The following is a 20129-nucleotide window of genomic DNA, read 5'->3' on the forward strand; positions in this document are numbered from 1 at the left end:
GCAAAGGTTTGCTTAAAATATTAAATATTTAATACTTTATAAACTAAGATTTAAAACTTTATTATATATTTTGCTTTTAATAATAATAAATAATAAGGGAATTAATTAATTAAAATGGTTATAAATAATTAATAATATAAAACTTTTAATTTACTAAGTTTTATAATATTATATTAAGCAGTTAAAAACCCTTATAAATTTAGCTAACTTAATAATAAAGATTACTTAAGAAATTTAAGATTTAAGGAATTATATACTTATTATTAACCTAAATTATAAAAACCGCTTAATAAACTGGGGTTTTCTTTATTATTTTATAAAAAATAGTAATAGGAAAAGGTTATATGCTTTTTTAAGGAATTAAATTAAAAACTATATTGCTTAAGCCTAAAAAAAGGAAATCTTAAATAGCCTTTAGCAAGCTATTAAAAGAAACCTTAACTTACTAAGCCCCTAACTTTTATACCTAATTATAGCTAAAAATAACGTTTTAAGCATTTCTTAAAAATTTAATTAGGGAGCTAATAAAAAGAGTTATTATTTAAATATTAAATCTTTCCTTTAAAATTACTTAGATTTAATTATTATTAAGCCTTATAAAAAGAAAACCCTATTAACTTAAAATAAGAAAATTATAAAGAAAAAGGCAGAAATAAGTGTTTCCCCGCGCTATTTCAATTAAAAAGGCAATTTAAAAAAGGCTTTGCGTAAATTAAAATAAAAAAAAAGCTAAGTTAAAAAAATAAAGCAAGTAATAAAGATTATTATATAGAAAATATATTACTTAAGAAAGGACCTTATAATAATAATTTAATAATATATTAAAAAGGTAAATTAGCTTTAGCAAAATAACTTAAATGCAAAAAATATAATTAACTTAATTAATAGCAATTTTAAGGAAAAATTTAACTTAAATAATAATAATAATAATTAAAATAATTAAAGCATTAATTAAAAAGATATATTAATTAACTATATAATTAATAAAAATGAAACTCTAGGATTAAAAAATAAAGATAATAAAAATAGCTTAGCCTTTATTTAAGTTTGCATTTAATATTTTACTATTACTTTAATTACCGCTAAGCATAATAAAATAAATAAAGATAAGCAAGCTTATAGCTCTTTAAAAATGCCGCTTTAATTAAAAAGTTAATAATAAATTAAAAACGCTATATTAAGTTCGCTAACTTAATGCAATATTTAGTATAATTTTAAAGTTATAAAGAGGTTAATAAAGGGCTATAATAATAAAGAGAAACCCAAAAAAAGATTTTGCGGCTTTTTATAATAATATAACCCTTTATAGTTATTTTTTTTAAAAAAAATTAAGATAAGAATAGTTATTAACGTTTATTTATTATTATTAAAAACCTAATTTAAAATAAATATTTATAAAGGCTAACATAACAATATAAGTTTTTATTTATTTTATTTTGGCATAGCAAACGCAATAACTCACAACTTAAACCAATATTAACCCTTTTCTTAATTTATTAATAAAAGCAAATTAAGGATAAGAAGTATATATGTTTGCAATAATGTTATTATGATTTAGGCTTAGGGTTTTGCCATTGAAAAAAGAGGGTTTATATGGTGCGGGCAGGGGCGTTTAGCCCTTAAGGGCCCTAAATAGGCAATTTTTAGCTTTAAAAGTAAACTTAAACCTATTTAAGCAATACATACCCCGAATCCCCCAAATTGCTCGCACTGTTTACAGTGCGATATATCTTCTCATACGGGTCATAGAGTTTCACTATCCCAATCTCTCACCCTGCGTCCAGAACGGCCGACTCTCCAATTTGGCCCCCAAACTCAGCTCCCTCGGATGCGACCCGTCCGTGACAAGCGTCACATTGGCAAATATCCCCATCTGCCCTTTTTGCCCTCCCACCTCGTGCCGGTCAAGCCACGCTGCAACGTGTGTGCGTGCTCCTTCTACCTGAAGCCGTCTTCTGCAGTTCTCTTTCTGCAGCCACAGACGGCCCTGCTGCGCGCTGCAGGAAAGCCCGTCCAGCGCCGTTGCGAGCAGGCTGAGTTGCGGGCGCTGCCGAGATATCGCCGCCAATCGCAACAGCCGTCGGCCGGCGCATCCCCATCCATCAAACCCCCCCCCTTCTCCGTCCCGATCCTTCCTCGATTCCTGCATTGGCAGCGGCCTAGCGAACCCTCTCCAACCGCATATTAACCTGCCGTACATGGCAGGTCAGGGCCCCCGGCTCCAGGCAGACAGATAACAAGCCCACTCCTCAATCCTCCTAGCCAGAGAGAATACAGGCTTGACGTGCATATTCGGCACGTGGGTAGGAAGGGTGGGTGCAGCACAGGCCGGCGAAGGATTCATTGATTCCCTTTCGCCTCCCGGTCTGCGGCGAATCAAACCCCCCTGACGATGGCGCATCTGGACAAGATGCTCACTTTGCACTGCATGTCTATTCCCGTGTCTGTGTGTATGTGTGTCCGTGTGTGCGACCTGCCCTTTGCCGCGCTGCCTGGCGCTTGTCGGCTATGTATGTGTCTGTGCTTTGTGTGTATGCATTGATCGCATCATATGCCTGACTCTGTCCTACTCCTCCTCCTCCCGACGCATGCACCCCAGCTGCTTTTGCCCACGCCCCCTCATGCCGTGTGTATCATGTCCTTGATTGGCCTGTGGCACCGAGTCCGAGGGGCCCTCTTCTCTGTTGTGTAGCCCTCGCTTGCGGCTTTCTGCGCGGGCCGCCGTGGGCCGACTGGACTGGGTCGCTGGGCGTGGCCTTTGACGCGCACATGGGCGGTCGCTTCCGCAGGGGTGTGGATGGCCACGGGCGGGTGGTCGATGGATGGGCTTGTCGTGTCTGATGGGACTTCCTTCGGGTTTTGGGTAGATGTGAATGTGGCACGTCCTGTTTTCTGGTTGCGAGGTCAGGATTTGTGGATTCCGAGGGGGTGTTTCCCTCTTTGAGATGTGTCTTTCATTCTCACTGTCCTTGGTTTCGTGGATAGGTTTTGGAAGATTGCAGTATAGCTATTTCTCAATCTTCCGGCACGGAGTGTCCTCCCTCCTCGAAGTCTGGAGTGCCTCAGAGCTAGTGCAGAGACATAGTGTCGAGCGACCAGTCACCAAAGTCGATGGAACTTCCAAGTGCCTGAGTCATCAGCTCTTGGAATATTGCAGACCAAGATGCTACACATATGTCTGTCTTTGGACAATGTCATTCTTGAGGCTTTAACAGCTCTCATTTTACAATGACACAAGACATCCAAGTATCACATCTAAGTAATTGTCAACACGGTCTAGCATCAACACTGAAAACCTTACGAGACATTCAAAGCGCGATCTTGCTGTTCGGTTCGGGTAGTCTCCATTGCCCTATGCTGCCTCACAAGCTACCCAAACCATAATTCCGACCGCGAGGTCCAATGCGCCCGCTCCAGGCGTCTGATTGTGCGCATAATCAATAATCGGAGAATTTCAACTGCTCATAGCATAACGGAATTCCTGACTGTGCCTCCATCTTCTTGTCGGAGCCTGGGGGGCGTGCTTCCTTCTATGCCAGCGCTGCCGTTGCTGCCTCCTCGGCTCTTGTGGATCCCCTCGGGCCTTGCTAGAAACCGTCCTAATTGTGACCGTTGACGCCGTTCGGGCCGGTGCCGTTCTGGCCACCGGCGTTCTGGCCCTGTCCCTGGGAGCCGGAGGAAGCCTGGCGTTCCTGCTCAGCGGCTCGGTCCCTCTGCTGCTGACGCGCAATGTCGACCAAGAAGCCCGCAGTGCCTTGACTCACCGACGCACCGGAAGACCCCTGGGAGCCGCCAGTTCCGTTGACGCCGTCAGTGCCGTTCTGCTGGCTTGACATTTTGTGTGTGTTATTTGAGAGGTTGTTCCGTGAAGGTATAAGTGAAGGGGTATTGTAGATAGTATAGGCTCGTTGCGGTATCTTGCGTAGGGAGGAGGCTGTGTCGTTCTGGTGGATGGATCAATGTGTTTCTCTTGCTTGGACTTGTTGCTGTGGAAGTCAAGAGCTGCAAGGAGGTCCACAAGACGCAGGTATTTATAGTTGACGGCGATGTCGAGTCTCAGCAACGGAAACGTGTCACTCGTCTTGCTCACGCACGCAGGTATGGACAAAGGGTTGGAGTTGGTCACTGGTCTTCGATGTTGGCCGAGTGCGGTCCAGTGATGAAGCAGGAACGATGCTCACTTTGACCGCAACTCGTTGGGTACTTCTGGATGTCTTTGTGACTGGAGAGGTAGAGTCACCCAATTAATCGCGACCTTCTGAAATAATTCCATATTGCGGTTCCGTTGGTTGTAATTCGTTAAGATCTATTTTCTAAATGTGTTGGCCATACGAAAGCTTGTACACGCATCTCCGGGCTGGCTTTTACCTGCTCATGATTATTCTGGGACAATGAACTCTGACCGAATTATGACATAGGGCTCTTCATTATTGCCGGGCTGGAGCATCATTTGTGTACCGTCGGTGGGATCGTTTCCACAAGAAATGGCCAGTAGTGTTCAAATGTTCCCAGTCTTCTCAATCTTGTCAAAATGAGCCCTTTCGGTATGAGTTCGGTGTCTGCTACCCTTTCAGGTTACGGAGGAATAGTCATGTGAGTGGGAAGTTTGAGACCGTGGCGGCGGAGAGGCAACACCCCTTCGTCTCTTCAAGGCTCGCATACCTAGGTATTCTTGATGCCACGCACTACAGCCAAGAGCGCAGGGTTCTATCGATATTTGCGAAGATTTTATCATGCATCATATTGCCTTAGTTGGTCGGGACCGCTCAGGTGCTCGCGTAAAACGCATCTATGCATGGAGGGCGATGACAAGCGCCGCCGTCGGAGTGCATTTCAGATGAAGAGGATCTCATGTAAAAGAAATCGCTTGAAATCTATATTTTGAATACAATTATATCTAGATCTAAACTTGGAAGCCATAGTACGAACACCAAAACTTTACTCCAGATGTCCGCTGAAAGTCAAATCAAAAGTCATCGCCTGCGATATCAACTCCTGCCCTCATTCTCCACCTCACAAATCAGAATGCTCCATGCTAGTGATTCTTCTGTTTGTTCCCATGATGATGGCCATGATGAGAACCAGCTCGGGAGCCATGAGCGCTCGAGTCTGAACGATGCGACGGCGCGGTTCTGCCAGATTCATCACCAGACAAGCCAGATCTCGGAGACGATTGCGGCACGCTGGAGGCAGCGGGCTGAATAACCTCACCCCGTTCGTTGATATGTTCACCCAGGCCGTTGTAGAGACGCCCTGCATGATCCCGAAACCAGCCCCGAGACTCCTGGAGGGGGGTGACGTCTCTGCCCTCTTGGTACGATGAGCCCTGCGTGGTGAATCCGGGAGGGTGTTGCGGAGCTATGAACACGCCGCCGTAGGTTGTAAGGTAGCCGCCCTCACTCGCAGGATGACCAGCATAGCTCCCACCGTGGCCGGCATGGTTTCGAGGATTGCCTTGTCCCGCGTACGAGTTTGAGCCATAGTTCATCGGTCGCACTGGCTGGTACTGCTGAACGATCTGCCGCGGCTGGCTTGGCCCCTGTGCGGACGAGGCGACGGAAAGGAGGGGCTCGCGGGCGGTGGGTTGTTGATAGGGAGCGGATGCCGGCTGACCCCCCGGGTCGTCGAAGTTTTCTCGGTGGTGATCACAGTCACAGAATTCCCCACCCAGGCAGTTTTGAATGCATGCCTTAATACTGAGGTCGGAGCCGAAGTTGAGTGGTTGGTCGTTGTCTTCTGAGTGTGACATAATTATTGCTCGTGGCGTGCCGCGAGGGAATTTCAGGGGAGAAGGAGGCTGCGTGCTTGTAACTCACATTTTCAGGGGAGATGGGAAGATGACTTGAACTTCTAGTTCTGTATGGGTCATTGATGCCCAAAACCGCTATTTTGTCTGTTCAACCCGATGGTAATTAAGGTTTGAGGAAGCGAGAATGGCAATATTACTATGTAGTTCTGTGCATCGTGGTTGTGATCTCTGGGTGGCCTGAGTGTCGCCCTCGCGCTAGTTATTGCTTCACAGCCGTGATTTCGGGAGTGTTCTGAATCCCAGTGAGTCCTCAGAATAGGACTATACGAAATCTTTAAACAATACTCGGAGATTCTTGTAATGAGAAGCAACATAATTCGTGATGAACATAGCCTCGAGTCGGGCACGGTCAAATGAAAGGGCTTTTGTATTTCAAGACACTTTGATGGAGACTGCCAATAATAAACTCCACATTGCCAGAACTCATGGAATCGAGTCTCCCGCATAAGAGATAAATGCTCATTGAGACGGAGGCGTATGTAAATTCAAATTGTCACGGTTGCCTTTTAAAGAGCGGCATTGGCCAGTGCAAAAAGAGAGGTCGTCGCCAACACCCTCCTCACGCCCTGCCACCCCTATAGGGTGCTACAGCGCGTCCCTCCTTTCGGTACTTCCTTTTGCAGGAGCTTCGGGATATTTCTTTGCAGTGACTTTATTACCCCACCTACCTGCGTGTTTATTGGCGTTGCGGTGGGCACTGTGTCTGAACGAAGTCGCTCGCTTTGCCGTTGTGCCAGCTCGCCTTGTCGTTGTGATTATTGGGATGCCAAAGCTTATGAGGTTGAGGCGACGGGTGAATGTCGAGAGTGAATTGCACGGGGCTCTACTCGGTAGGTGTTGACATACGCTTGTTAACTGGCTTCTGAACGACTCCCTTGGCTCTTTCTGTCATCACTGTTCGTATCAGCTTTCAGTCGGCCTTTGAATACGATTCTCTCATGCCTCATCGCCTCGATTGACTTGAAGAACGCCTTCTGAGGCGCCGAGACGACACAACATGGTTCGAACTGAGGGACCCGGTCGCCCGAGGATTTTGCCAGGTAGGGAGATAGCCCGGACCTCTTAAGGCCCGACTAAGTACGAGGAAAAATTCGATGAGACTGCAGTCCCGGAAATGTCAAGACGTCAGAATTGAGGCTGTTGAGCAGGCCGTCTGTGTGATACGTACGAAAGCCCAAATGCCTTTGGGCAGATTCTGCATGTACACGACTTGCATGCCAAAGATGCTTTGTCACCATCTGAGATAGTGAGCACAACAGACGACATCTAATCAGCCATGCTCCATACATAATAGAGAACATTTCGTAGATACATCCCTTTTTGCTCGGTCCTAGCATCTTCATAGGATACTTCCTCAGTATTCCCAGTCAATCTTAAAATCTCGAGGATCACCACCAAATGATGATGGAAATACGACACATTAGAAGACTCAGATTGGCAATCGGGTTAAATCGTTCTCATTTTACATTCTTTGCTGAGTGTACAACTTTTACAAATCGTATGAACGCCCAGATATATGCCTAAAACTATATCCAAGCCCGTGACAGGTTACAGATGAAAACTGATGCCCGCAAGCTTTTACTTCAGAACAGCCAGCCCAATACCCCCTACAGCTCCTTCTCCTCGTCGTCGGCGGCCGAGCTCTCGTCGTCCGAGTACTTGGTGACGGGGTCCTTGGCGGCGCTCTTTATCTTGGCGAGGAACTTCTCGGCGTTCTCCGGGTCGCCCTGGAAGAGGTGGTCGGCGACCATGCGCTGCGGGGTCTCGCCGAGCCACTGGAAGAGGGAGAAGTCGCGGAACTCGTCGGCGCGGAAGACCTCGAGCATCTCGACGGGCTCATCGCCGATGTTCTCGACAAAGTGGCCCATGTTGCGCGGGACGATGCCGACGTCGCCGGGGACGTAGTCGAAGGTGCGGGCGGTGCCCTCGGCGGCGAAGATGGTGATGCGCGCGCGGCCGCGGATGAAGAAGTTCCACTCGTCGGCGTTAGGGTGCCAGTGCATCTCGCGCAGGGCGCCCGGCTGGATGATGGCGTGGGCGGCGGCCACGGTGGTGGAGATGGGGAAGTTCTTGGAGTCGGTGATGCGCACCTCGCCGCCCGAGGTGACGATGGGCTCCTGGGCGAGCATCTTGTGGGCGAAGTTGTACTTGGACTTCTTGATGTTCTTGCCCGTGGGACGCTCCTCGTCGATGGAGCCCGGGTTGGAGCCCTGGAAGATGTACTTCTCGCCCTCTGGCAGGTGCGCGAAAACCTCCGGGGCGAGGTGGAAGTTCTCGGCAATGACAGACTTAGGCGTGTGGGCTGCAGGCGTCTGGAGTCAGTGGATGGGCGGGTAAGGAGGAGAAGTAACAAGCAGGACTCACCGAGCCAGTCAGTCAGGATGAAAGTGCTCTCCTCAGAGAAGCGACCGTCGTCAAAGACAAGCAGGAACTCTGTGCCGTTGGGGCTGAGGCCCTGCAAGCTGTGGGGCACGCCGCTGGGGAAGTACCACAGGTCTCCCTTCTCGAGGTCCTCGATGAAGTTGCCGCCCTCGTAGTCGAGAGCGGTAACACGCACGGAGCCGTCGAGGATGTAGGCCCACTCGGCCTCCTTGTGCCAGTGCAGCTCGCGGATGACGCCCTCGCCCAGGCGCATGTTGACGGAGGCCAGCTCGCTGGAGGTGGGCAGCTCGCGGACGGTGGTCTGGCGGGTCCATCCTCCTTCCTGGTTGGTGGGACAAGAACTTGTTAGCTGCTGTGCTCGTGGAGAGATGGAAAAGGGAAAGGGAACGGGGAGTCGAGAAAGAGCAGACATACCTCGATCCTCACGTGGGAGTCAGCGAAACTCCAACGCATGTTGGCCATGTTTCCGTGGTCGGTGCTGGGCGGCCTGACCAGGTCCGGACTCTGACGAGAGCGCTCCGGGTTCCAGGGCCCCAGGACGGAGGCGCCCAGGCCATTGCGCCAGGGCAGCGGGTCGAGGTCGTCCTTGACGGGGTCGACCTTGTTGTCATATGGGTCGCGGAAGTCTGGGGTATATGGGTTCTGCTTGGAGGTCTTCTTGCTGGTCAGGAACTTGTCGGGCAGCTCGAGGCCGGCCTGGAGACGCTGCTGGGGGGAGTCGCGATGAGGGACGGCCTGCGACAGGGTGGCGAGCGAGGCCGTCACGAGAAGCTGTGGGAGGAGCATCTTGGTGTTGGTCTTGATCGCCTGCGAGTCAATGTGTGGTGGGGGTGTAGAAGAGAGAGAACGTGTGGGCGTGTGTGTACCTGGCTAAGAGGTATGGGGGTGAGTGATGGAACAGAAGAAGTAGGAAGAGCAGGCGAAGATGCCAAAACAAATAGACTACTCCCCAGAAATAGAGAAAAACGGTTGGACTGTCAGGACCGGCGCATGTGCCTTTTTGGACCGGGCATGGACTTTCTGGTCTGGGGTGTAGACTAATAGCGTCACCATTCCGTGCCAGCTACTGCGACGGACTGGAGTACCTTGCAGGGAGAGCTCCAACCGGGCCACCCAAACTGCTTGTGACAGGGTCCGCCCCATACAACAGCTCAAGCTCCAAGCATTTGTTTACCCCTCCCGTTTCGACCCATTACATGTACAGTGGTATTTGCCTGCCTGATCATGCCATGCCAATGCCAGCCTGCACCAGCCAGCAAAGCACTTGCACCACTTGCAGCAGTCGCAGCGGAACAGGCACGGGAAAGACGGGAGACTGACAGCTAAGCTTTCGCTTGTGCCCAGGCACAGCTTCTCCGAGACAAGACGTTGAGCCGTCAGTGCCATCTGCAGTCTAACAAATCTAAATAACGTAGCTCTTTCTAGTGTACTCCGGGCTCTGTGCACACCAAACCCACCTCGCTCGCACCTCCGACCAGCCATTGCCTTTTCCTCCCTCTGCAACGTCGTTTCCACCCCTGGACCTGTTCCCCGGCAGAGTTTTATTCCACACAATGGTTCATGTCGGTTGGCCGGCCATAATGACCATGCAAGCAGCACGACGCCGACGAGTGTGGCGTGCAACCTCGAGTTGCCGAGACAAGACCGAACTCCAGCGAGGACGTCCGGTTGGAGGGCGGTTGGAGGGAGAGCTCCTAGCTCGTCCGAAAGGCCTTGTCGAGCTGGCGTGCTGCTATTTCCAGAAGCGACAGGGCAACGCGCCAGAACGGAAAAAGGATGCTCGGTGAGGGTGTGGGTGCTGGCGCGGGGGAAGGGGAAACGAGGAGCCCTTGTTGTTAGATCGCATCGGTGTGAGAGATAGACTATAGGCCATCTGATCTACCAGACGACGGCGGTTGTGGTCCGCGGGCAGCTTGGGTTGAGCACCATGTGTTGGAGCTTCCACAACGCCCACGCACCTGAGCACCCACACCTGCACGTCCGCGCATGGCCAAGACGTGACGGTCGGCCAAGACATGATTGTCGCTCAAGAACCGGCAGACCGGGTAGGCTGGTCTGGAGGGGGCATTCAGGCTCAGCCACGACGACCCCAATTAGCAGTGCCGGGTGCCGTGTGGCGCCAATCGAGCTTGGGGCTGGGCTGCAAACACAACAAATGGATGGATGAAGCAACGTCTCGGCCGCCCATTCAGCCTTCGTGAGCCATTGTTGCAGTTGCAGTAGCAGCTAGCAGCTGCTCCTGCCTTGGTGAGCCAAGTCCTTGGGTCCTCCGAGCGACGGCCGAATCGCAGTCAATATCTCCGTCCAGATCTGATCTGATAACTCTGGCCCGCGCTATATTATTAGCATCGTTGATGTTTTGAGAAAAAGCTCCATCCTATGCCCCGGCCTAACGACGGCCGGCCTTGCTGGTTGCTACTCGCTACTTGCTGCTAGCCTCCGTCCCTGGCGCTCGTGCTACCATGCCTGTCTGTTTTCCCGGGGAAGCTGGCGCAGGGCCCCGCAGTGACGCCAGTCCTCGGCGCTCAACCCTTCAATTCTCACACAAGCCCCAGCGAGTCAGCGCCCCTTCATACTAATACTGTCTGACCGTCCGGGGCTCGATCAACGACGGCCCCTGTCCACACGCCGTGCCTTGCCCGAGGACCTCAGTCATACACGTGAAAAGCTGCTGAGCATCCATCCCAACAAAGTCAGCCATCGCCAAGTCCTCGCTCGCAAGAACCTCGGAAAGAAACCACAACTCAGCCGACAAGATGAGCACCGTCAACGGATACGGCACTGCTGGGCCCGGCGGCACCGCCCGCCAGAGGGACACCGGCCGGGCCGGCCACAATGCTTCAGACGAGGAGCAACCTCTGCTCAACGGAGTCAGCACGCCTAGAGGGAACTCAAAGTCGCTCACCTCGCGGCTGCGCAAGGCCGCCGCCGCCGACGTCAAGCGCGACTGGGCCGACGTCGTGCTCATCTTCTGCTACATCATCACGGGCCTGCTGGACAGCTCTGCCATCTCGGACTGGGGATCCTTCGTCTCCATGCAGACAGGTAGGTTATCAACAGGAACAGAACCTCAAAGCCCCCAGTCAAACTTCACCGGCATGGGAACATCATCATTGACCCGCAACCACAGGAAACACCGTCTACATCGGCCTCGGCCTGGCAGCACCAACCGAGGGCACCCGCTGGATCAAATCCGGCACCTCCCTGGGCTTCTTCTGCATCGGCTCCTTCTTCTTCAGCCGCTTCCACAGGCACTTCGGCCCCAAGAAGCGCGCAACCCTCATCGCCTCCTTCTCCCTGCAGGCGGCCCTCTGCATCGCCGCCGCCTCCATCGTCACCTTCGGCCCGGGCGCGGGCGGCAGAGGCCCGCCCAACAGCAAGGACGCCATCACGTGGGACGTCCTGGTTCCCATCGCGCTCGTGGCGTTCCAGGCGTGCGGGCAGGCCGTCACCAGCCGCGCCATCAAGTACAACGCCCTGACGAGCGTCGTGCTCACCAGCATCTACTGCGACCTCTTCAGCGACCAGGACCTGTTCCGCGCTGACAACGCCGAGCGCAACCGCCGGGTAGGCGCGCCGTCCATGTGTCTCCTGGGCGCCATCCTCGGCGGACTTTTCGCGCACTCGCGGTTCGGCATCGCTGGCGCCATGTGGACGGCCAGTGCTATGAAGGTGTTTGTCATTATCGTCTGGACCCTGTGGCCTGGCGAGGCGGCGGAGGAGGACTGAGGTGGCTATGGGGCTGGGAAAGGGCGTTCTTCTTGGGTGGGCTCTACCTTCCAGGGTAGAGGTAGGATGTCGACGTGGTGAGTTCCTCGGGCTGTGGCGCAATGGCTGGAGATTTTGTGGGACAGAGGGGTGTGGGTCTCTTGAAAACGGGATGTTTGGCAATGATACCAGGAGAATATAAACTTGGCTAGATCACGGCTGTTTTTTTTTTTCATAATCCTGCTGGGTCCTGCGGTGCCGTACACCCGGTGCCCCCTGGCCTTGATGAATTATTGTCCTCGTCTTGTGAGCAACATGTCAGTCCCGTCCGATGATGAAGGGGCTCGTCGTCTCCACGCCCACTGTAACAAAACACGATAAGTTAAGTATTCTCCTGCTCGTCCCCAGCTTGAACAGGAGCAAACACGGGGAGGAACCTCTTTTTCGCCTCACAGCTGCGACCTTCAGGCTGGAAGTGCCCGGCTCCTGTGTCTGTTTCTCTGAACTTAGCTCCGACACAAGTGCTCATGCCGTTAAGGGTCCTCTGTCCAAATTCATTGCCACGACTTGCTTGCCCCTTTCACATGTGTCCTACTTGATGTGACAGCGAATGCATTTTGATAATGGGTATGGGCACTAGGCCCGAATGAGTTTTTTGTACATGTCTGCCATAGGGCAGCCACCCTTCTCTATATACAGTGTAAGTGCCACTTGCACTCAGTGAATATTTGGACATGCTTTTATACCAGACCCATCAATCATTATTGACAGTCTGCACAAGCCCACCCGCGGCGCCCTGGTCCAGCCCGTCTAGCAGCCTCCCGTCGTCCGCGCTCAGGTCGAAGCCAAAGACGTCGCAGTTCAAGCGTATCCGGTCGGGGTTGTCGCTCTTGGGCAGCGAGACCCAGCCCTTCTGCAGGCTCCACCGGATGAGGACCTGGTTGGGCGTGACGCCGTGCTTCTCCGCGATTCCCACGAGGGTCCGGTCGTCTGCTTTCTGGTTCCTGACGATGGGGCAGTAGGCCTGCAAGACGATGCCGTTGTCACTGCAGTACTGTACGATCTCGCGCTGCTGGTGCCAAGGGTGCAGCTGGTGTGGGAGACTGCGTTAGCTCGTGCCGCGCCTGAGCGAAGGCAAGGTGCTTGTGTGCCGCAGCTGCAGCATCAGGACGGTCAACTCACCTCGATCTGGTTCACATGCGGCGGCCAGACCTCCCCTACGCCCCTGAGCCCCTCGATCTGGCCCCTCCCAAAGTTACTCGTGCCGATGGCCCTCGCCCTGCCCTCGCGGTGCAGCTTCTCGAGCGCGAGCCACATATCCTTCCTCTTGGCCTCGCCGACGTTCGGCGAGTGGATCAGGAAGCAGTCGACGTAGCCGCCGCTGCCGCCGATCTTCTCGACGCTCTCGAGGCACGCTGTGTAGGTGGCTTGGGGCCCGTCCCCCGGGGTTAGGACCTTGGTGGTGACGAAGACGTCCCCGCGCGCCAGGCCCGACTGCCGGATTGCCTCGCCTACCTCTGCCTCGTTCTGGTAGTACTGCGCCGTGTCAATGTGGCGGTAGCCTGCCTGAAGGGCCGTGAGGCAGGACTTGAGGGTCAGGTCCGGCGGGGAGAGGTAGGTCCCGAAGCCGAGCTGGGGCATGCGAGGGCTCGTGGGGGAGTTTGGGAGGGGGAGGGCGTCGGTGATGGATCGAGGTGTTGGGGCCATTGTGGATGGTGGGGTTCAGTCGCCTTTTATTAGTGCGGGCGGGAGAGGCGCGAGTTGGGTGGGAGATGTGACGCGTGCGGTGACGTGTGTGAGGTTGCAGTCATTGGAGGGGGAGGGAGGGAATGATTGAGCCAGCAAGCGAGCGAGAGCACTGTTGACCCCAAGGGAGAGATGGGAAAACATGCTCCTTTGCGCAGGATCTACATTTTCACCTGCCAGGTGGTGCCTACGGTAAAGGGCGGGCGCAGAACGGGTTCCTGCTTCTAGTTCGAGAAGGGAGGAAAGAGGGAAAACGTATCTGTAGTCAATTGCGGGTATGCGAATCATCGACTGGTGTGGAGCGCAGTGGCTTCCTTTCCCAGCGTCTAGATCTAGAAACAGCAGCGGCGGCTGGATGACCTCATCGACTGCATTTTAGTTCTGGCTCGGCCCGTGGAGAAGGGGAAAGAAGCAACAGCTCGATTGCCGCCAACCACGGAAGCTCGCTCCTATTGTTCTTACTGGACAGCTGGAGCTCATGGACTGTGGTCGCCCTTGCCTGTCGCCACCGTATCGTGTCACTAAGCTAAGATAGCCCCGACACCGTCTCAAAGTCCCGAGGTCTAGAAGCCCATCGGCCTTGGACCTCACAATGCAGGTTGAGCTGGGGACATCCGGGATTTGCTGCCTCCCAACGTCACCTTCTGTTGACGTTGCCTCCACCTCGATGCTGCTTTCATCGTGAACAGAAGGCCAAGTACGCGTGGAAGGAAGGGCAGACACGCGTGGATGGCAGTGTGGTGGCATACCAAGAATCCCTATGATATCCAGTAACACATCGCCGTGATCCTTGCTGTATCGCTACCCCAACGACACCACGACACTCACACCCACCCAACGTTTCTCTCAGAAGAGGCACGAACTTACCAATGTCCAAGAAGGTGCGGTTTAATGTCCATGCTTGGAGTCAGGACTCAACACCGGCCACCATGGCGCCGGCCGACACACGCCTCAACTACTTCACCTGCACCCTGGGCGAGGCGGCAACATGGAACGCAGACCACCCCCACCCCTTCCACACCGTCAACCATCTTATAGACGAGCAGGCAGAAGACCTGAGACAGAGGCCTGCCGTCAACTTCCCAGGCGGATGCTTTGCCGATGATGGCAGGGAGATGAAGTCGGGTGCGTCGCATTTTATACTCTGGACGACCATGATCTTCCGCCGTTATCTAAGAGCTCCCTTGCTTACACTCCCACCTTAGATTTCACCTATCGCGAACTCAGGACATACTCCCTGGCCACAGCAGCACGTCTGCGCCGGAGACTCCAGGTGTCCGATCGAAATGCCTCTGGTACGGCTGGTCTGCTCTGCTCGAGCACCCCCGAGTTCATCCTGACCTGGCTGGGTCTCATGCGGTTGGGGATATCTGTAATGCTCCTGGCGTACGTGACCTCCAATCCTCCCGTGTCACAGCACCAAACCTGACCAGTCATCATTGCAGTCCCCAGCTAGAACGTACCGCGATCAAGCACTTGTGTTCAACGTGTAATGTCTCAGTGATTTTCGCCGACGCTAGGAACTATGACAGGGTCAAGAACCTGAAAGATGGCAGTCTGGCCATCAATATCAGCAACGTACTCTACAACCTCAAGCCTGAGCAGAGCCCGGCCAAAATTCCCTCGCGTGCCAAGTCGGACGAGATAGCCTATCTCTTTCACACGTCAGGCACCTCTTCTGGTCTCCCCAAGCCCATACCACAGTCCCATTTTGCCGCAGTTGGGGTCCTCCCTCGGCTTCCTGGCGGCGGCAGTGCCGCCACATTTTCCACGACACCCTTATATCACGGTGGTATCGCTGACTGCTTCCGAGCATGGGCCAGTGGCGCCACCATCCATCTTTTCCCTGGTACTCAGCCCATCACAGCTGCCAATGTTCAACGGGCTGTCGGCCTTGCGAATCGATACCTTGCAAATGCATGCCCTGTCAAATATTTCACCAGCGTTCCATACATCCTTCAGATGCTAGGCGGCGACCCAGCTGACCCTGAAGATGACTCGGGCCTCCAGCTTCTGCAAGAAATGGACCTTGTGGGTGTCGGCGGAGCCGCTCTGCCAGCGTCTGTTGGCGAGCACCTCGCTTCCAAAAATGTGAAACTTGTCTCTCGCTTCGGCAGCGCAGAGTGTGGCTTTCTGCTTTCTTCGCACCGGGACTACAGCACTGACCGCGAGTGGTCCTTCCTCCGTGCTCATTCGTCTCTGCAGCCGGATTATTACGATTTTGAACCCCAAGCAAGAGAGGATGGCGAGCCGTCTCTTTTTGAGCTCATCGTTAAACCCAAATGGCCGCACCGTGGAAAGACTAATCGCCCCGATGGTTCTTTTGCCACGTCGGATTTGTTCGAGCAGCATCCCTCGATCACAAACGCGTGGCGCTATCACAGCCGGGCAGACGCGCAGATAACGCTTCTGAATGGGAAGAAATTTGACCCATCTCCAGTGGAAGGCGAGCTACTAGCGTCAGAAAAGGGAAAGAGGGTTTTGAGCGACGCCATGATTTTTGGAACTGGCCGAGAAATGCCTGGGGTTTTACTCTTTCCTAAGCCGGGGACCACTTCCGCTAGTGACGACCAAATCATTGAAGAGTTGTGGCCCACTGTTGAGAAGATGAACGAGGAAACACAGAGCCATGCGCGACTGGCCAGAAGAAGCATGGTCGTCGTCAAAAGGGAACGCGGCGAAATACCGCAGCTCCCGAAGAGCAGCAAAGGCACTATTCTCAGGGGACAGGCCGAGAAGATGTTTGCAGAGGAAATCGAGCAGGCCGATGACCATAATCCAGAGCTCAATGGCAACAGGAAAAGGATACCCGACAGCAAAGTTATGGTTGAGTTGGGCCGCCTCTTCGATGATGTTACGGGCAGACATATCGACCCCCAGACTGACCTCTTCACGCAGGGCGTGGACTCGCTCGCCTGTTCACAGCTTAGGAAGACCATCTCAAAGGCGTTCTTTGCCGACACCGACATAACATTACCGCTTAACGTAATTTATGACCAAGGCTCGATAGAACGCTTATCAAAGTATATTCTGCGGTGCCGAGTGTCCGGTGCGGCGGTCCCAGACGGGCTGAACGAAGAGGACCCAGATGAGCAGCTCATGCTGGACCTAGTGGAACAATATCGACGGGAGATACTCGCACCCGCAGGCTCTTTCAACCACCAGGAGGACCGCGTGGTCGTTTTGACCGGGGCGACCGGGGCATTGGGGGCGCATATCTTGGAGATCCTGCTCCAGGACTCGAACGTGGCGCGGGTCTACTGCCTTGTGCGAGCAGAAAGTCCAGAGCAAGCAAGCGAGAGAATATTAACATCGCTCAGGTCACGCGATCTCGCAATGCCTTCTAGCGAGATCGGCAAGGACTCTAAGCTGGTCTCCCTGCCGTGCAGTCTCCAAGACGACAAACTCGGCCTCGCAGGCTCCGAGTGGGAAAAGTTAGCTGGCGAGGCAACGCTGATGATTCACTCGGCGTGGCCCGTAAACTTTAGCCTCAAGCTCAGATCCTTCCAGGACCAGCTCAGCGGCCTGATTAACCTCCTGGAGCTGCGCAACGCCTCGCGCAGCTCTGCGGCCCGATTTGTCTTCATCTCCTCGACGGCGTCCGTAATCTCCGCGGCCAAGGGTGACCGCCCCATCAGTGAAAAGCTCAGTTCCGACCCAGATGATGCCTCGCCCTTGGGTTATTCGCGATCGAAATGGGTGGCCGAGAATATCCTTGCCTCGGCCAGAGTGAGCGGCAGCTTCGCGACGCCAATATCATCGAGCACGTCAGGCCTCCGCTCGCCTGGGATTGCAGAGGAGAGGACGCCGATAATCATCATCCGTGTCGGCCAACTCTGCGGCAATTCCAGGACGGGCGTGTGGAATGCCACCGAGGCATACCCCATTATGCTGTCGTCCGCGCGCGTATCAGGCTGCTTGCCCGACCTGCCCAGCGAGACACTCAGCTGGCTGCCCGTCGACACCGCCGCCCGCTCCGTGCTGGAGATCGCGACCTCGCCGCCGGACCCGCCGGAACCTCCCCGCGCCCCCGGCCAACGCTACTCCCAGTCCCGCTCGCAGCACCTGCACAAGACACCGGTGTACCATGTGGTGAACCCACACCAGGAGCCCGAGTGGCGGGACATGCTGGGGTGGATCTGCGGCGGCGGCGCCAGCGCCGACGGGGATCAGAACGGCCGTGTGGAGGTGAGTGTTGTCCAAGCCCCGGAGTGGATTGACAGGCTGGAGCGGGCGCTGGAGACACGGGACCACCCCGCGCGGGCGCTGCTGCATCTCTGGAAGGCGGCTTACTGTGGCAGGCGCGGTAGTTTGGGGGTCGGAGAGGGGTCGGCGGCGCGGTTCGCCACTCGGAGGACGGAGAGAGTCTCGGAGACTATGAGGGGTGTTCGGCCTTTGGGCCGGGACGATGTACTGAGGATGTGGCGGTGGATAGAGGGGAACGTCTAGCATCTATAAGGATGCATTATCATACTATATACACGTAAATATATTTAGACCATGATTTTCCTTTGCATGGGTGGGAAATTTGAGCAAAATGAGGTACTCATTGCCATGGTGAAGTGATCGCTGAGTGGCTGGGTAACTGCTTGACAGGAACCAAGAAGACCTCTCATATCTGAGTCTGTTGCGGCCACCAACGGTGAGTGACTCAGCACAACGATTTGTATCGAATGAGTCTGGGACTAATGTCTGGAAAACCTGCCCGCGAGTTCAGGGTCGATAACCAAAAACACACGGCGCTCCACCAACCTAGTGCAGCAATTTAAATCCTCCCTCAAAAACAGGCATCTCGGTAACCTGACGGTTGTTTTCAATGTTATCATGTGCATCTAAGGATCATTGGCCCTGGATCGTCGACCCCTGCGTGCAATCGCACCGTCGGACTCGTCGAGAGGAAGCCCTCCAAGCTCGTCAGTAAACCCTCGTGCTCTGCACTCCTCCTCCTGCAAAAAGACCATTCACTTACCGATATCGTGTACACCGATCAAGAACCAGTAAGCGGCCCTGTGCATTGCCTTAATATTATCCTCCGGTAGACACAGGCTTTCCTTGATCCAAAAGCCAATAGGCCATCTGGCAACCAAAGCGTAAGCCATGAAGCTGAGCGGGAGGAATCCGGCCTGTTCAAAGTCTATGAAATAGAGATCGCCGGAGTCTTTGAATATGAAGTTCTCGTGGTACAAATCGCCGAAGTAGAAGTGTAGCTCCCTCTCCAAAGTGACCGTTGGCGGGTCCCCGTCCTTGACACGCAATGCTGCGACCTGGGCACGTCAGCGCAAGCTGCCTTCAGTAACAGATGGGGAGCACCGACCTTGTTCAAATGTCTCTCGAGCATGTCGACAGAGTCGTATTCTGTCGCGGCCTCGCAGTCCTTGAACATGGGGTGGCGGATGATGCCGCCACCGACTGGGCCCGGCTTCGCATCGCACGGGACAGGAAGCGATAGCAGCAGTCTCATCCCCTGGGCGATCTTGTTGGTCACCTCCTCCCGGGCCATCACCCAGTTCTCCCAGTCCTCTGTGATCTGGGCGAGTGTCCTCCCGGGCACGAACTCCATTATGATGAAGAGGAGGTACCCGATCCTCATCGTGCGGTACACCTCCGGCACGTGGATGCCCTGCTTCTCCTCGGGCGGCAGCTGCTGCAAGGCGTCGTGGACGAATATCTGGTTCCGGACCTCTGCTAGCTTCCACTCGACAGGGTCCCCGAATTTGATGTATGCTAGTGGCGCATCAGGGGGATAGGGGAATCCGGTCACAGAGAAGCCGTTTGGTTTGAATTTGGGCGTGTGCTTCCACGTGTTCTCGATCTCTTCTTCCGACCATGCCAAAGCAGCATGGCGCTGGACGGATCTGTGGTCTTCGGTCACTGATTCAGCGTCCATGGTCTCTTGCACGTCGGCGTCGCTCTCGGGGTTAAATATCTTGGATGTGGATGTCACGCAACGAGACGTGTTGATGTCACCGCGTGATGGAGGTGGGGAGTCTAAGGTCATTCGTGGCAGGATGCCAAGACGTCGGAATGGGCTCTGAGAAGAACGACACGCGTGGAGGGAAGTTTGATGGACGAGGAGTTGTATGTTAGGAAAACCAAGCTCCTGAAACTGTGACACCATCTCAGGACAACTGAAATATAGCTTGTGCACCCGAACCCCACACTACAATAAGCCGTGGGCCTCGACGCCATTCACTACGTTGATAGTCAGCCTTTCATTGAAAAAGACCAGTCAGCCTGCCTCTGACCCTCTCCACTTCGAAATCAGATGAGCCGGTGCTGTGCCGCAGGCAATGGAATCTCACCTTCCCACGGATCAGAGTGTCAATTGGGGAACGAAGCGAGTTTCACTTGCCCCGGTCCCCTTCAAGGGAGGCTCTGGAATAATGACGCAAGTTGAATCTGGTGCAGTACCACATGTCTGCATGTAGAAGATTACTCTGGTACTATCTCTAGTCCAACGCCACAGCTCCTCTGGGCCTGTAAG

General features: G+C 53.5%; 7 protein-coding genes across 7 annotated transcripts; 2 read left to right on the plus strand and 5 right to left on the minus strand.

The window, feature by feature from the left end:
• Nucleotides 1-2619: 2619 nt before the first annotated feature.
• On the minus strand, nucleotides 2620-3836 carry INS49_004601 (uncharacterized protein; the record flags this gene model as incomplete). The annotated part of the gene is made up of 2 exons (XM_043165389.1): nucleotides 2620-2885; nucleotides 3611-3836. 2 exons carry the CDS (start codon nucleotides 3834-3836, stop codon nucleotides 2620-2622), a joined length of 492 nt encoding a protein of 163 aa, XP_043018104.1.
• A 1199-nt stretch (nucleotides 3837-5035) lies between these two features.
• On the minus strand, nucleotides 5036-5749 carry INS49_004602 (uncharacterized protein; the record flags this gene model as incomplete). The annotated part of the gene is made up of 1 exon (XM_043165390.1): nucleotides 5036-5749. The coding sequence occupies one exon, from the start codon at nucleotides 5747-5749 to the stop codon at nucleotides 5036-5038; it is 714 nt and encodes a 237-aa protein (XP_043018105.1).
• A 1667-nt stretch (nucleotides 5750-7416) lies between these two features.
• On the minus strand, nucleotides 7417-8977 carry INS49_004603 (uncharacterized protein; the record flags this gene model as incomplete). Its single annotated transcript, XM_043165391.1, has 3 exons — nucleotides 7417-8111; nucleotides 8174-8513; nucleotides 8606-8977. The coding sequence occupies 3 exons, from the start codon at nucleotides 8975-8977 to the stop codon at nucleotides 7417-7419; spliced, it is 1407 nt and encodes a 468-aa protein (XP_043018106.1).
• A 1970-nt stretch (nucleotides 8978-10947) lies between these two features.
• INS49_004604 (uncharacterized protein) lies at nucleotides 10948-11920 on the plus strand (the record flags this gene model as incomplete). Its single annotated transcript, XM_043165392.1, has 2 exons — nucleotides 10948-11236; nucleotides 11322-11920. The coding sequence occupies 2 exons, from the start codon at nucleotides 10948-10950 to the stop codon at nucleotides 11918-11920; spliced, it is 888 nt and encodes a 295-aa protein (XP_043018107.1).
• Nucleotides 11921-12653: 733 nt separating this feature from the next.
• On the minus strand, nucleotides 12654-13606 carry INS49_004605 (uncharacterized protein; the record flags this gene model as incomplete). Its single annotated transcript, XM_043165393.1, has 2 exons — nucleotides 12654-12989; nucleotides 13082-13606. The coding sequence occupies 2 exons, from the start codon at nucleotides 13604-13606 to the stop codon at nucleotides 12654-12656; spliced, it is 861 nt and encodes a 286-aa protein (XP_043018108.1).
• A 968-nt stretch (nucleotides 13607-14574) lies between these two features.
• Nucleotides 14575-18094, plus strand: INS49_004606 (uncharacterized protein; the record flags this gene model as incomplete). The annotated part of the gene is made up of 3 exons (XM_043165394.1): nucleotides 14575-14770; nucleotides 14851-15031; nucleotides 15091-18094. The coding sequence occupies 3 exons, from the start codon at nucleotides 14575-14577 to the stop codon at nucleotides 18092-18094; spliced, it is 3381 nt and encodes a 1126-aa protein (XP_043018109.1).
• Nucleotides 18095-18477: 383 nt separating this feature from the next.
• Nucleotides 18478-19643, minus strand: INS49_004607 (uncharacterized protein; the record flags this gene model as incomplete). Its single annotated transcript, XM_043165395.1, has 3 exons — nucleotides 18478-18548; nucleotides 18615-18909; nucleotides 18960-19643. 3 exons carry the CDS (start codon nucleotides 19641-19643, stop codon nucleotides 18478-18480), a joined length of 1050 nt encoding a protein of 349 aa, XP_043018110.1.
• Nucleotides 19644-20129: the final 486 nt, after the last annotated feature.

Source organism: Diaporthe citri (genome assembly GCF_014595645.1).
Source record: "Diaporthe citri strain NFHF-8-4 chromosome Unknown scaffold_12, whole genome shotgun sequence".
Taxonomy (NCBI): Eukaryota; Fungi; Ascomycota; class Sordariomycetes; order Diaporthales; family Diaporthaceae; genus Diaporthe; species Diaporthe citri.